The sequence below is a fragment of the Biomphalaria glabrata genome, chromosome 6 (genome assembly GCF_947242115.1).
Source record: "Biomphalaria glabrata chromosome 6, xgBioGlab47.1, whole genome shotgun sequence".
NCBI classification, from domain to species: domain Eukaryota; kingdom Metazoa; phylum Mollusca; class Gastropoda; family Planorbidae; genus Biomphalaria; species Biomphalaria glabrata.
The window spans coordinates 36,536,374-36,553,793 of record NC_074716.1 but is presented as its reverse complement, the minus strand read 5'-3'; the positions used below and the strand labels follow the sequence as shown (position 1 = coordinate 36,553,793).

Below are 17,420 nucleotides of genomic sequence, written 5' to 3'. Positions count from 1 at the left end.
AGAAGATGAAAAAACTAATTTTGAAATAGTTGTGATAGGTATGATTAGCTCTTGGCTTTACATGACATATAAAAAATGAATTGATAGAAGTGACAAATTTAAATTTAAATGATAGGTCTAATTGTTTTTTAACATTTATAGGCCTACCAACTAGAGGTTTTCATTCCTTTTTACATCCATGTAGAGGAAGACTTTGTATAATTATTTTCTTTATTCAGGTTAATATTACTTGCAATACATTTTTGCTACCAATTCATGGTTGAATTTTAGAAAAATCGATTTACAAAATTCAGAAACAACAAGGAGTATTTGAGTTCTTTTTACCACGTAAAACAGTAGTGTATTTTATATAAGTAGAATTATTGTAGATATTTTAGTTAGGTAATACATTATATGTAATGGGACCATATGGCTCTGCAGAAAACATCAGTGATAATGGCGAGCGCTAGATTTCTCTCTGCGCATCCAACAGCCTTTCAGTTGGAAACACATATTTTAAGCACAAACAAATACACAAAAAAAACATGGCGATCACCAAATGGAGAAACCTTCAACGAGATAGATTACATTTGCATCTCCAAACGATGGAGGTCATCTCTGTTAGACGTGCGGACCCGCAGAGGAGCGGATATCAGCTCAGACCACTACCTTGTCAGTGGCAAATGTAAGTTCCGACTGAAACGCCAACCAAAACGAGCCACACGACCCCGCCCATTTAATGTAGAGAAGCTTAAAGACGGCAATATTGCAGCACAGTTCCAATTGAAACTAACAAACCGCTTTGAGGCTCTTGCAGATATATTGACCCTTGAAGAAGAGTGGGCCAACTTCAAAGATATCACAATTGAGTGCGAGGAAGAAGTTATCAGAAGGGGGCGAGGTTCATACAAGGAACGATGGATACAAGACAGAACACATGGATATTGATCAATGAGAGGAAAGAGGCCAAACGTAGACGAGATTAGAAAAATGAAACACAGGATCGCAGCCTAGCGGAAGAAGCCTATAGGGAAGCAGATCTGAATGTAAAGAGAAGCTGTCGGTGAGATAAACGGGACTGGATTGAGCAGAAGGGGCAAGAGGCACAAGCAGTTGCAAGCAGAAATGACACAAAAACTCTCCATCGTATTGTCCGAGATCTCACTGGAGCAAAGAGTGGACATGGGGCACCGATAAAAGACAAGCAAGGAAAAACTTTGTTAACGAAAGAAGAAATGGATGCAAGATGGGTAGAGCACTTTAAAGAGATCCTTAACCAACCGTCGCCAGACCTAACTTACACATTCAAGGACCCTTCTCCGGACAATGATCTCGAGGTCAAGACAGACCCAATAACTGCTGAGGAGGTTACCATGGGCATTATAGTGCTAAAGAATAACAAAGCACCAGGGCTAGACATGATATCAGCAGAAATGCTAAAATATGAGGGACAGTGCATTGTTAACAGAATGACTGATCTCTTAAATTTCTGTTGGCGAACTTCAAAAGTCCCCGAGGACTGGCAAAAGGGAGTGATTGTAAAGGTTCCAAAAAAGGGCAACTTGGCAGACTGCAACAACTGGAGGAGCATTACTCTCCTCTCTGTCCTGGGCAACTTTTTCAGCACTGTTTTAATGAGACGGCTTCAACAGTCTGTAGATGAAAGGCTCAGAGAAGAACAAGCTGGTTTCCGAAGAGGCAGATCATGTACAGAGCAGATTTTCATTCTACGAAATATCATAGAACAAAGTCTTCAGTACCAACAACGGCTAACGATCAGTTTCGTGGACTTCCAAAAAGCGTTTGATAGTGTCCACCAAGAATCACTATGGAAAATAGTCAGAGAATACGGCATCCCAGAAAAATTCGTCCAGATCCTACGACATCTTTACAGTAAGTCTAGTTGATGCATTAAAACAGAAGACGGAACAACAGAGTTTTTTTTACCATCGAGGCAGGTGTGAGACAGGGGTGCATCTTATCTCCCTTCCTTTTCCTCCTAGCCATCTACTACATAATGAGGAGAGCAATGAACCAGACTGCCTTTGGTATTCCATGGCCTGAACAACTCCGATTGACGGACTTGGACTTTGCTGATGATGTTGCACTACTCGGGGCTACAAATAAAAATGCATTCAAGAAATGACGGAAAGCCTAGACAGAGAGGCACCCGAAATTGGCCTCCGCATAAACTTGAATAAGACTAAAATTATGTGAGTGGGATATAAGGCAAAGGGTGCCCCCCGTCAGACTTGGCGAGTCAAAGCTTGAAGAGCTGGACAAGTTCACTTACCTTGGCAGCATCATAACAAATGATGGAGATGCCTACCATGATGAAGCGTGCCGAATAGGAAAGGCAGGGAGCATTTTCCAAAGGCTGCAGCCTATTTGGACTAGCCAAGCCATTGGACTCGAGACAAAAATACACCTTCTCAACACAATCGTCATTCCAACAGCTACATATGCATGTCAGACATGGGAGTCATCTGTCAAAATTGAGAAAAGACTAAATGTGGCTCAACAGAGATGGTTGAGGCGGATTTTGTGAGTCAGTTACACAGATCGGGTCTCAAACAAGGAAATCCTATGCCGAACTGGGAGTCGAACACTTAGTGAGGTTGTGACAGAGCGTTGCATGAGGTTTGCGGGACATGTTCTACTCAAAATGAATTACGCACACCAAGAGTTGCGATAACATGGAAGCCAATACAAGGAAAGCGCAAACTTGGACGTCCTCGTATTACTTGGCGACACACCTTTATGGAGGACCTCAGAACATTGGACACCAGATGGGAGGAGGCTTCAGACATTGCCAATGATAGATCTTTATGGAGACAGTTTGCCGCCCAATGCGCGGAAGGGGCGCGGGAGGACCTAAGTCTAAGTAAGTAATACATTTTATATACTGTATAATATTATTATAAAATACATTTTATTTATATGCCTATATTTCTATGTGATATTCATGGAAAAGGGGGAGGAGGGCTCTAATAAAGTAGCTTGCCCCGGGCACACGTTTTGCTAACTATAGTGTTAAAAGAAAACTGCTCAATGAAAAGAAATTGAAGATAATATTATTTTTAACATATATATAGACAGAGATCTAATCTTTATGCTTTATACGCAATATTTTCTTGGTGTTGACAAATGTTAACACACATGACCAGTATCGTAGGCTAGGCTAAGCCAGTATAGGTAAAAATTGATGCATAGTGAGAGGTGAGGATAGGTCAATTACAAGCAGAGAAGGGAAATATGTTGTGTGGTAAAAGAAAATTGTTCAATGAAAGGAATTTGAAGATAATATTGTTTTTAACATATAGATCTATAATATATGCATTGTACCCGGTAGCCAATATTTTCTTGGCATAGGCAAACGTTAACACGCATGTTTTTTGTGTTCACAAAGCTTGACCTTACCACAAATTGACTTGAATTTTAAGTATAAAAAGGTGTTCCAATCAAAGTAACTAGACTTGAGTCTGGATTTGTATTAGCCAATGGCTGATATTATATATACTTTAAAAAAAAAATTCTTGGTCTAACCATTAGGAAGTTAAAAATTAAAAACTAAAAAAATGTGCCAACTTGTTCACTAATGGAACTTTACTCTCTCTATAGAGCACTGGCGGATCCAGGGGGGGGGGGGCGGTAGGGGCGATCGCCCCCCCCCCCCACTCGGCCGACCCCCCCCCCCTTAAAGGGGGGCGGCGGACGAATTTTAGTATAGAATTCACACAATTTGTATACAAATTTATTACTTATGTTAATAATATATACTAATTATTTATATTTCAACCTATTTTTTTATTATTTCGCCCCCTCCTCTAGTATGTTGACCGATTTGGTGTTTATGTTTATTTTTTTTTTTTGAAATTATAAGATTCACACACAAATATTTCGAGAGAACAGATAAATTAAGATAAACACTAGATAAAATCTAAGAAAGGAAACAAACTTGTAGTTTCAATCTGTGATAGTCTATTTCATTGCCTGAGAGGTAATCATCATCATCATCAAAAACAAAGGCTCCAGCACTGACTAAAGTATGACCAGCTTGAGCCAGGCAATCAGGTCATTCCCTGTTTACCGTTTGGGGGTGCGGGGGGGGGGGGTGGCGAATACCTCTACTGCCCTTCCCACCTAAACCATTTGAGTGGGGGGGGCGGTCCTACTTTTATGGAGAAATCATAGTTTGTGAACAAAATTAGTTGAATTAATCTATAAATTTTATATTATGTCGCTCCCTTTCTGGTATCTTGGCCGATTCGGTGGGGTTGGGGGGAGGGCGATTGCATGTACTGCCCTTCCCACTCTAGCCCTCTGAGTGGGGGGGCGGTCCTATTTTTATGGAGAATCATAGTTTGTGAACAAAATTAGTTGAATATCTTTATAATATAAACTACGTATTGATATGTGAACCCATTGTATATTATGTCGTACCATACTCTAATCTCAAATGTTATCATTAGTAAATTTAAATGAAAAAGGGTTGCACCATGTGGGAAGGGCTATATATGCAATTGCATTTCCCCCATCGGACAAACCAATACTTTTTCTTTTAGTATTATAGTTTAGAAATTACAAAATGTAAAAAATCTGCCACTAATATAATTTATATATACTATAAATTAAATTCTTATATCGAGGCGCCCTACTTTTTTTTTTTTATTCTTTAATGCCAAATGCAATCTTTAGCAGAAATTATTAAAGGAGCGAGAATTAGTCGTTTTCATTCTACCGCCCCTCCCATTTCCAGAGTTTATGTAATTTCACATGAATTTATCATAATTATTTTAAGAAAGACTTTGCCTTGGAAAAGTTAGAATTCAAACGAAATTTTTCACTATAAGAATCATGATTGAGATGAGTTCTAAACCGAAAAAAATACATTTATTGTCGCCTTTTCCCAACCTTTACTCAATCGGATATTTTTCTAGTTAAATAAATTTGGGACTATAACTCATAACTTACACTACGATGTTATTGAATATTATTTATCGAAAAATTTTTTTTCGGCGGCGATCCTCAAAGCCAAAATCTAAATATGTGGGGTATCTTATCTTTTCAAGGAACAAATCGGTTTTATTTGCAATGTATTAAGGGCCTATAAATTCATATTAGAATATCTTTCAAGTACAATATTATTCAAAAGGTAATTTTTTTTAATAGTATGAATAATGAGCTTTAGGTCATTAGAATGCGTTTCTGCAGTGAAAAATGCCAGAAAAAGCTTTTGGCGTCGGGGCTTCGCCCCGAACTCCACTGATGAATAATGAGCTGTAGATGTCAGGAAAATGCGTTTCTGCAGTGAAGAATGCAAGAAAACGCTTTTGTCCTTTCGGGCTTCGCCCCGAACTCCATTGATGAATAATGAGCTGTAGATGTCAGGAAAATGCGTTTATGCAGTGAAGAATGCAAGAAAACGCTTTTGTCGTCGGGGCTTCGCCCCGAACTTCATTGATGAATAATAAGCTGTAGATGTCAGGAGAACGCGTTTCTGTAGTGAAGAATAGAAGAAAATGCTTTTGTCGTCGGGGCTTCGCCCCGAACTTCATTAATGAATGATGAGCTGTATATGTCAGGATAATGCGTTTCTGCAGTGAAGAATGCAAGAAAACGCTTTTGGGGTCGGGGCTTCGCCCCGAACTCCATTGATGAATAATAAGCTTTAGATGTCAGGAGAATGCGTTTCTGCAGTGAAGAATGCAAGAAAATGCTTTTAGCGTCGGGGATTCGCCCCGAACTTCATTGATGAATAATAAGCTGTAGATATCAGGAGAATGCGTTTCTGCAGTGAAGAATGCAAGAAAACGCTTTTGTCGTCGGGGCTTTGCCCCAAACCCCACTAGGGAACCTTATAGCGTTGCCCCACTTTTTCGCCGAAGGTTGAGAAATGCTGCTTTTTAAAATATATGTGTGTGTGTGTGTGTGTGTGTGTGTGTGTTCTGTACACACGTTTATACATAGGGTTAGGGTTTATTGGGCGTTAGGGTTAGGGTTTGGAAAAAAATCGCCCCCCCCCCACTCCAAAGTTCTGGATCCGCTAGTGCTATAAAGTCTAGCCTAAAGACAGTAGTAGACCTAAATTTATATCCAGATTAGAATAATAGATCTATCTAGAAGTATTAGAAAGTAGAATTGAGAATATCTATAGCAGACCTAGACTAAGTTTAAAAAGTTAAGTATTACTAGATCTAGAAACGTATTTACTGTGACTGTGGACGTAGAGTATTAGTAAATTCAAGAGTGACCTAAACTTAGTCCTAGACCCAGATCTAGGTCTAGATCAAGATGATGTCAGATGTGCATTTGCTAAATATGAAATGGGCTCCAGGTTAGACACCCGACCCGAGCAGAGAGTTGTGTTTACTGAGCTCCTGAAGGCAGCACAGAAAAATTTCTCCCCTCTCCCGACTGGTCCAAATATGAGATTGGACCAAAGTGCTCTGAGCATGCTATAAGCATGAAAGTAGCGCAATATAAAAGCTATAATTTATTTATTATTTATTTATTTATATATCGTCAATATAGACTATAGACATAGAATAGATCAACTGAGTGACTAGATTTCTACCAACTCAAGACTAATTATTATATATATATATATATATATATATATATATATATATATATATATATATATATATATATATATATATATATATATATATATATATATATATATATATATATATATATCATGGGCGTAGCCGGGGGGGGGGTGTTCAAACCCCTACCTCGAAATGAAATCGCGCCCCCCCCCACCAGGGGTCGGAGTTTAGTGACTGATCTTTTGCTTTAATTTTGTTTATTTTAGGTGAAATTTTAACAATAAACCATCACTTGCCCTAGCACAGCCAAGGGGGTTTTGAGTTGAAAACACCCAACCAGGGGGTTTAGAGGGGTTTTGAGTTGGAAACCCCTACCAAGGGGTTTTGATTTTGAAACCCCATACCAGGGGGTTTTGAGTTTAAAACCCCTTACCAGGGGGTTTTGAGTTTGAAAACCCTCCTACCAGGGGGTTTTGAGTTTAAAACCCCTACAAGGTGGTTTTGCATTTAAATCCCCCTCTTCTACAAAAAAAAATGCAAACGACAATCCCAAAATTCCAAGAGCACATCTAAGGAAGATTTTGATTTTAAACCCTCTCCAAAATTTACGATAAACCCCTTTTCAATATATAAAAGCAAATTAAACACTAAAAATTGTATGAGCGTAGCCAAAGGGGTTTGAAGCTAAAAAATAAATTTTCAAAATTAAAAAAAAAAAAAAAATTCGCAATCAAAATGCTATGATCGTAGCCAAGCCTATTGGGTGTTTTGAGTTTAAATTTCCCTTCAGAGGGGTTTGATGCTAAAAAATACCTCTTCAATATAAAAAAAAAGCAAATTACACACTAAAATTCTTTGAGTGTAGCGAAGCCAATGGGGGGTTTTGAGTTTCAACCCCTCTCCTCCAGATGGCTTTTTTAAGTTTAAAACCCCTCAAGATAGTTTTGAGTTTAAAATCCCCCTACATAGAGTTTTAAGGTTGAAAGCCTCTTTCTTCAATATTATTTCTAAACCAAACTACAGTTACCAAATTCTATGACCGTAGCTAAATGTGGTTTTGAATTTTAAAAAAAAAAAAAAAAACTCCAGATATATTTTAGTTTAAAACTTCCCTTTTCGATATAACATCTAAAGCAAAATAGTCACCTAATTCCAAATCGTAGTCAAGAGAAGTTACACATGTCTACCAGTGGCTGGGCTTCATTAATAAAGTGCAATGAAATTGAAAAGCATTAAATGTGGCTCTACAAAGATGGCTAAGATGGATTTTAGGAGTCAGTTATAGAGATTGGGTCTAAATTGTGTACCAAAATGGGAGTCGACCACTTAGTAAGGTTGTGACAGAGCGCCGCATGAGGTTTGCGGGACATGTTCTCCGACAAAATGAATTACGCATAATAAGAGTTGTGATGACATCCTAGTACAACTTTGCACCATACTTTCATGGAGGTCCTCAGAGCAGGTGGGAAGAGGCTTCAGACATTGCCAGTGACAGATTTTTGTGGAAACAGCTTGCCAGCAAATGTGCGGAACAGCGCAAGAGGGTTTAAGTCAGTAGGAATAGCACATTAGTTTTTTAAATAAAACTTTTTAATAACAAAATAATGCACTGTAGGTACCTCTGAATATGCATTTAGTTGGCTTTCAATACCAGAAATAGTGCTTGGTGGCGGGGCTCTGCCCCGCACTGTGGGAGCTCTAAGCGCTCCCCCAGACCCCATGCTGGCAAGGGCAAGGAGTCTCCTTTTTTTCACTAACTCCAGGAAGAACCTATTCTTGGGCACAATAAACGTCTTCCAAAGAATGAAGGGTCGGAATGCAATAGAGATTAATTATGTGCACATACACACATCCATCCATACAAACATATATTTTTTTTTAATTTCAGGGGGGGGGGGGGGATCCCCCCAAAACCTACTCCCCCCACCCCCCGAAAAAATCCTGGCTACGCCCATGATATATATATATATAGATCTATATATATATAATATATATACATATTTATTATTATATATATATGGTTAATATAGATTTAAAATTTGATTGCCTAGAATAGAAATGTAATCTGAAAGTACTAGATAGATCTAGATCTTTTATTTCTATAAATGTATAGTCCATATTGATATAATTATAATGACTAGATTACTAGATCTAGATTAGTAGATTCTACTTGATTCTAGAATATCTAGAATCTAAATTCTATTTTATTTGTATTTTAATTTATTAAATTTAAATATAGATATTTGTGACAATACGAAACTTGCATGCAAAAGTTCATTTGAGTTTTTCCCAGCAAATCGTTTGAAACTTTTATTTTTAACCTTAAAATTATTTTCTTGTCCACCCATAACTAATTTCTTTTAGGATTTATCTCCCCTCGCACTGTTTCTCAGTGGACGAATCTCGACATAAAACATTAACTAGCTTCTCTAGGGCTAACTTTTAATTTTTGACCGCTGTAAAGGTGACCAGCAGCACACAATAGTAGCGGCACCAGCGCTACACGAAGCAGCCTAATAACTTTTCACACCTATTCCCCCCACCCCAGCGCAGCATACGCACCACTCTAAGAATAGCATTGCACTCGGGCTGGACAGATACATATTCGCTTAATTTTTACTCTCACGGTAGGCAACGAATATTGACCATAAATCTGACCTGACGTCTGACATCTCCGGTACATAGATACATGTGAGAAAATCACCTAGCATTCTTCCCCACCTGTTAAACAAAAAGTCCCATCTATATATAGAGACCAAAGCATCCTCAGATAGGCCCGCTAGAATTCATACAGTCTCCTCTGTTAGGAAATTTATTTTGTGAGGTTTCATTAGGGACAAACGGGTGAGTGTAAACATTTTACTATACTTATCCGCATTCCTATTATATTGTGACAGGTGGGGAAATGTGACGTGTGTTTGGCACGTTTTATGTCTAGGGGATGATTATTTTTAATGCTATCACACCCCCACTTATCAGCATATGAATCGGGAGCAGACACGCAACGAGACAAAGCAATGAAAGATAGATACAAAAGTTAAAATAAAGGATATTTATTTACATAAATATACATATAATAATAAAAAGGGGGAGGGTTTGCATCTATCTCTAGTATATTCTATGTTTAATCATCACTCTTGCACCTAATAAGAGAGTAGGTCACTTTGTCCTCTGACTTAGCTGGTATTCCTGTTGATGTCGCAGCTGGCTGTGTCCTGGCTTGAGGATCTGCAGCTGGAGGTGGCGCTCTAGCGGATAGAGGGACGCCGGCGATATAGTTCTTGTGGAGTCTCAATCCCCAAAATCTAATATCTGTAGTGGGCACAGTAGGGCGGGTGGCCGGCTACCGTGGGCACAAGGTTACTGCGGGCAGAGCTGATCTGCCGTGTGCAGCGTAGTTGACAGGATATGTCCAGTGAGTTGCAGAGGGTTGGCGTAGCTATGACGTCTCACACAGATCTGAATCCATAGGGACGTCGCACCTAATAGCTTGACAGGTGGGCTGTCGAATAGGCGGGCAATGCCGATAGCGCCGAGTAGTAGAGTTGAGTAGATCTCAGTAGGCAAGTGCAGTGCTGAATAGCACTAAGCACAGATGCAGGTAAATAGATCGTTGGTCCAAAACTAGGCAATAGGTGATTCTTGGTAGCAACTAGGCAAGTGCACTAAGCACCTAGATAGGCCAGTAGGCCAATAGGCAGGTAAGTAATCCGATAAATAGGCAGACACCTGAGGGAGGCACAAGGTATTCCTCTAGGAGAGAGAATGTATGAAGTAGTCCAGACTCGATAGCTCAGCTCGTATGAGAATGAAAGAGGGTCTGGCCCGATTTAATTTACTTTATATATGCCTGGGAAATGTGGGACACAGGAAATGTCCTAGGCTAAGAATTAGCTTACACGTGGGTGAAGTCCGACAAGAGTCACACCTTGGAGTACCACGCGGTGTATTGACCCGTGTAATCTCTTAGATCAAAGAGAGACGTGGGGGGAAGAGTGACCTACATTCCACCCAAGGGGGGGGGGTGTCAATCGCGGCGGACATCCGCGGATAAGACTAAAGAGAACGTGTCTATCTTTGCCCCGGTCAAGGGCAAATAAATGAAAGGACGCGCCTTAGCTATCTCCAAGGTGGTCAACTAAGTCTAGCCTGGAGAGGAAAAGGTGTGGCGGGTGAATGATTTAGGGGTAGGATGGACAAATAATCAAAATAAAATAAATAAATAGTGAAAAATAATAATTAATGCTGTGATAAATTTGAGTGACTCTGACAGCGAGTTTTTGACTTGTCACATACGCCGCCGCCAAGATGGATCTATCGCAGAAGATCCATAAAGTGCGAGCAGACTGATGTCACTCTAACTTTAAGATCAGTTGTTATCACAGCATTAGAAAAAAAAATCTGGTAAAATAAAGGGATAGCCATGCCAGGAGGAGAGTCTGTCCAAGTCTGTCCGTGGTCTACTTCCCGTCCCTGTGTATGTAGTCACCTGAGTGAAACATATGGGGTTGCTTGGGAGAGTAGATTGGGCGATTGGGTGAGTAATAATTCCTTTCTGGGGCGGATTGGGGAGTGTGATTAGGGCTTAGGCGGGGTGCCCAAGGCACGTGTGCTCGTTGGGACTTACCTCCGAAGCCGCTGTGAGGCGCTTCTTCACGAGAGTAAGTAGTTAGCTTACCTCGGTATCGTCTGACACGATCAATGTCAGGGAAGAGTGGCCTGACAAAGAATGTGGAGTTCTGCCGGAGAACGTCCCCACGAGTGCAATAATGTGGCTTACATCGTGGCTTCCTGACATGGTCAATGCCAGGGGAAGGTCGATATTGAATGGCGGCTGAGGAGCCATGGTGAGAAGTGTTTTCACGAGCGCGAGGGTTCGGCTTATCTCGTGACTTCCTGACACTATCAATGCCAGGGGGAGGTTGATTTGGAATGGTGGCTGAGGAGCCATAGGGAGAAGTGTTTTCACGGGCGCGAGGGTTCGGCTTACCTCGTGACTTCCTGACACTATCAATGCCAGGGAGAGGTTGATTCGGAGTAGTGGCTGATGAGCCATGGAGAGGAGTGAGTCCGCGAGAGCAAGGGTTAATCTTACCTCGGGGCATTCTGACCCTGTCAAGGTCAGAGGAACGTTGCATGATTTTGGCTGAGTAGCCTGGGTGAAGTAGACCCTCACGAGCGCGGGTAAACGACTTAACTCGTGACTTCCTAGCAGAGTCAATGCCAGGGCGGGGTGGTTTGTGCTTTGCTGATGAGTCGGGACTATGCGGGTTAGTGTGGCGACCAGGGCTTCCAACCGGCTGGTTGCGGCCACCTTTCTGCTCCGTCGATCTACCGACGGGCAGAGAGAAGAATGGTTTATTGACTACTCCAAGAGGGACATATTTGGAGCCTAGAATGAAGTCATATACTGGCGTGTCCATGACGGCGGCGTCGATGGTGCCATGTACGTATCTGCACTCCACGTGCACCCTCGCGACAGGTAGAACCTTTGGAGGAATCTCACGGTCAAGGGACTGAATCGTCACAGTTCTATCTGTGAGATCAGCCGGGTCAACCAGTGCTTTGCAGATAACTGAACTTACCGCACAGCCTGTGTCAAATAGGGACCGGACGTACCGCCCGTTAACCAGAATGGTCTCTATCCCGGGGGAAGAAGAGACAGGGTGAGGAAGTGCCGGTAGGACTTCCGTTTTCGTAGGGCCGAGGGCAGTGTGTTCAGGGGCCACAGTCAGTGTTGATATGACGTATGGGTCGCCCGCTGTTCTATCAGTATGTGGTTGCTGATTAGACACAGAGGGTTTGGGGACCGCGGTCTTTACTGAAATGCGCTGTGAGGCCTGCTGCTTTTGGCGGTTGGGTTTGTGGCTACGCATGCTGTCGTTGCAGTCACAGTAGGCACGGTTAGTTTTGTTGCCACGCGTGCTGTCGTTGCAGTCACGGTGGGCTTGATTGTTCTGGTTATGACGAGGCTTACGTGCTGGGTAGATGCAGTTTTTGTGCAAGGCTGGTTGTTGGATTGGTGCCTTTCTAGGTTGGGGTTTGCTTGAGGGCATGGGCTGGATGGGGGCATCGCAGTTTGCAGGACTATTGGACTGAGCAGGAGGGTTGGGCTGGGTAGACAATGTGGAATCGTCGAGAGGAGGGATATCAGGTATGAAAGCTTCATCCTTAGCAGCAACTTCTGAGTCCGTTTGGGCAGTGTACTCAATTTGGACATGAGCTGTGGTTCCGCTCTCCTCTGCTTCCTGGTCTTGCCTTGCCGGTGTGATGTTCAGCTCCAATCTCTGCGGTCTATAGCGTTCTCTTATTTCTAGTATTTTCTGCTCATGGGCTTTGTCCAACTCTTCAATTCTTCGCTTAAACTTCGCTTCCCTTTCTTCCTTTTCCTTTTGCCTTCTCCTTTCTTCTTCTTTCTTTTCAAGTGCCTCAAAACGTTCTCTCACATATTTTTTTCGTTCTGCCTCATCATTAAATAGGGTGGCCGCTATTCCTTTGAATTCAGCTATTTTCTGCATTAAGTCAGAGTGCTCTTTGGAGAACGTGCCACTGGCCATAGTGATGAGGGGTGGGTAATGAGAGGTACTAGGATGGTGGAGGGGCAGATAGAATGGATAATAGGATTGAGCTAGAATTAAAGAAAGTGAGTTAACGAAAGTGAGTCGCTGGTTATATGAAAGAGTGCAAAAGGAATGTGGTGTCTGCCTATGTTAATCACAAATTCCTGCAATGAAATGTTACAAACAAAATGCAATAAATATAAAATATAAAATATGACAGAAGTGACACTCTTGAAAATGCAAGGTGATGATACTTATAAATATTCTTAGAAAAAATATTGATAGGAAATTTAGTTATTGCTGCCTGTTCGTGCCTGCTGTACTAATGGGTTAAATCCACGGACGGGCTCGCCATAATGTGACAGGTGGGGAAATGTGACGTGTGTTTGGCACGTTTTATGTCTAGGGGATGATTATTTTTAATGCTATCACACCCCCACTTATCAGCATATGAATTGGGAGCAGACACGCAACGAGACAAAGCAATGAAAGATAGATACAAAAGTTAAAATAAAGGATATTTATTTACATAAATATACATATAATAATAAAAAGGGGGAGGGTTTGCATCTATCTCTAGTATATTCTATGTTTAATCATCACTCTTGCACCTAATAAGAGAGTAGGTCACTTTGTCCTCTGACTTAGCTGGTATTCCTGTTGATGTCGCAGCTGGCTGTGTCCTGGCTTGAGGATCTGCAGCTGGAGGTGGCGCTCTAGCGGATAGAGGGACGCCGGCGATATAGTTCTTGTGGAGTCTCAATCCCCAAAATCTAATATCTGTAGTGGGCACAGTAGGGCGGGTGGCCGGCTACCGTGGGCACAAGGTTACTGCGGGCAGAGCTGATCTGCCGTGTGCAGCGTAGTTGACAGGATATGTCCAGTGAGTTGCAGAGGGTTGGCGTAGCTATGACGTCTCACACAGATCTGAATCCATAGGGACGTCGCACCTAATAGCTTGACAGGTGGGCTGTCGAATAGGCGGGCAATGCCGATAGCGCCGAGTAGAAGAGTTGAGTAGATCTCAGTAGGCAAGTGCAGTGCTGAATAGCACTAAGCACAGATGCAGGTAAATAGATCGTTGGTCCAAAACTAGGCAATAGGTGATTCTTGGTAGCAACTAGGCAAGTGCACTAAGCACCTAGATAGGCCAGTAGGCCAATAGGCAGGTAAGTAATCCGATAAATAGGCAGACACCTGAGGGAGGCACCAGGTATTCCTCTAGGAGAGAGAATGTATGAAGTAGTCCAGACTCGATAGCTCAGCTCGTATGAGAATGAAAGAGGGTCTGGCCTGATTTAATTTACTTTATATATGCCTGGGAAATGTGAGACACAGGAAATGTCCTAGGCTAAGAATTAGCTTACACGTGGGTGAAGTCCGACAAGAGTCACACCTTGGAGTACCACGCGGTGTATTGACCCGTGTAATCTCTTAGATCAAAGAGAGACGTGGGGGGAAGAGTGACCTACATTCCACCCAAGGGGGGGGTGTCAATCGCGGCGGACATCCGCGGATAAGACTAAAGAGAACGTGTCTATCTTTGCCCCGGTCAAGGGCAAATAAATGAAAGGACGCGCCTTAGCTATCTCCAAGGTGGTCAACTAAGTCTAGCCTGGAGAGGAAAAGGTGTGGTGGGTGAATGATTTAGGGGTAGGATGGACAAATAATCAAAATAAAATAAATAAATAGTGAAAAATAATAATTAATGCTGTGATAAATTTGAGTGACTCTGACAGCGAGTTTTTGACTTGTCACATATATATCCCTCATACATATTATTATGTCTCACACCTTTGTGAACTTATAGTTCCTTGGATGAGTTTAATTTTGATTAATTATATCAAACCTTTATCATTGTATCTCGATCCCTAGTATTTAATTTTCATCTTATCCTTTAGTATACTATGCTCATTCCCCATTTTACTATAACTGATTACTTATCGACATAATCATATTCAATGGATGAATCTTGACTAGTTTCATCCTACATTGTATGATAACACATTAATTGTGGTTGTCTTCCTTATATTTTGTTTGTTATTGAGTTATATGCATGCTTTAAGATTTTACACTTAATTGTCTTAAATTCCTTGTTGGGATTGATACCAATTCCTACATCTGATTGATTGCAAGGCATATGAGAATCCCTACTCAATGCCTTTAGGAGGTTCCTAATTGTCTGTCTTATCCCCAGCCTGGTTGCTACACACGATTGCTACACCCAATTGCTGTACTGATAGCTGTACCTGATTGATGCTTCAGTAACTGTATGCTGTAACGGCCATATCTCCACCCAAAGCTGTAACCGGTGCAGACCACACCAGATACCCCCCACCCCCCATTACATACCTGTTAGCAAGAAGGCATTGCCTACTGTCCTTGGCCTTAAAATATTGCCCATTGTCCACAATGCCCTATACTGCCCAGTACCCGGCCCAAACTGTCCACTGCCCAATAGCTGTTGCCTAATGCCGACTGCTTAGAGCAACCTTCTCTGCAGAAGACAAACTGGTGTGAGTCAGCACGGCCATCTACAAGCTAGAAACCACAGCTGAGAGGTCCACCCCACTACAACTTAGTCTGCAGCACCAACCCTCTCTACTGCTAAACAGGCAGCGGCCTCACCCTAGAGCCAGCTTACTACAGCATAGAGAACATCCTTCTGAGTGCCAGTCCTTCGACCGCCAGAAGACGACCCACGGGTTAGCAGCTAAGAATATAAGTAGTCGAGGCATAGGAACACTCTTCCATTCACGCATTAAGTAGCAATCCATGATGAGCAGTTATGTTAGATATTAGCACCTTCATTTCATTTCTTGATTATAATTTTATTGATCATTTATCTTTTTGTAAACTTTCATTTATAAATTATTTTTATTTATAAACTTATAATATTGGTCTGTTCTTACTGTTGGTTGCGGTGTGCCTGTACAAAATCTTATATGTGCGCGGGATAAATTAATAAAATTTCCCCTAGACTTAAATAAACAAGCCAAATATTAACTAATTAAACATCTCGTCACAATATTATTATTATAATTAATAAATTTAAAATTATAGATCTAGATTAATATAGATTAGATCTATTAAATCTAAAAATTCTAATGCATTGAATCTAGATCTTAGACTTAGTAAATACTATAAGTAATAGATCTAGACTAGAGAACTAGAATAGATCCAGAGTAGTAGAGACAGAGTTAGATCTATATTTAGATCTAATCAATTCTAATCTATGGTATGATATCGGTATAGGTCTATAGTCTATATATATATAATATTATATATAAATGTATATACTATACTATATAGCCTACTACTACTAGTACTATACTGACTATAGTATAGAGTACTAGTAACTATTTTTAACTATTTAGAGTAATTAGAGTGACCAGGACTACTATTGTATTGGCAATAGATTTAAAATTTAAGATTATTTAAAGATAGAAAACATTCAGATAATTAATTAATTTAAATAATTAATATCATAAAGTATGATAAACTTATCATAAACTTAAAATCATAAAGTTGATAAAGTCATAAAGATTAAAGTTTAATATTTAGATCTAATTTTATTAATAATAAATAAAGATAATCCTAGTCAGTGAATTGAATACTAATACTATGACTTGACTAGTAATACTAGTATGACTAGTCTGGCTCTAGCCCTAGCTCTAGTCTAGATAGACCTAATAAGGATTAGATCTATATACTATAGATCTAGGTCTATTAATACCCTATTAACTAGTCTAGATCTTAATTAAATTTTTATAGAATCTATATGACTATATCTAGATTTTGATTGTAACCTCGAATTTAGACAAGAATACTTCAATTAGTGATATTGATATGACGCCATCTTGTTAACAACCACAACAAAAGTCCAAAGACATTTAGATCTAGATCTAGATCACATACCTATATACATTTATATATATCTACATCTGTTTGGGACCCCTCAACTAAAGAAAAAAAGGAACAGACACAAAATAGAGAAGTGAGATTTGTAAGATTCATAACAAACGAATAATCACATTTCACTAGAGTAGTGATGCCCAAAATACGGCCCGCGGGCCAGATCAGGCCCGCAACGTAGGCCTACTTCCACCCGACCCACCGAAACGTCGGCACAAAATATATAAAAATCCCCCCCCCCTAAAAAAATGTTTAAAATGTATCTTTTCCAACGTTAGGGCCCTCACTTTTTTCTAATGGAATACTACCAAGTGCGTTTATGAAATATATATAGGACTCAGAATATAGAGTCTACCAGGAAAGTGAACGGATCTTTACTTTTTTGTGGGACATTATAATATGCCGACATATT

At 40.6% G+C, this 17,420-nt stretch overlaps 1 protein-coding gene across 4 annotated transcripts in view; it reads right to left on the bottom strand.

The window, feature by feature from the left end:
- The window catches only part of LOC106060865 (protein O-mannosyl-transferase TMTC3-like), a 162,037-nt gene extending 145,041 nt beyond the window's left edge, over positions 1-16,996 (bottom strand). The window contains exon 1 of one of the 4 annotated variants that reach the window (XM_056033756.1): positions 16,903-16,996. Coding sequence is in view for 3 of the 4 variants with exons in the window: in XM_056033753.1 (XP_055889728.1) it covers positions 1,927-1,986 (60 nt within the window). In the remaining variant the exon portion in view is untranslated. Of the gene's footprint in view, positions 1-1,926; positions 2,244-2,272; positions 2,466-16,902 lie in introns of those variants that run through there. The other 3 variants (XM_056033754.1, XM_056033753.1, XM_056033755.1) reach the window with 3 other exon arrangements.
- Positions 16,997-17,420: the final 424 nt, after the last annotated feature.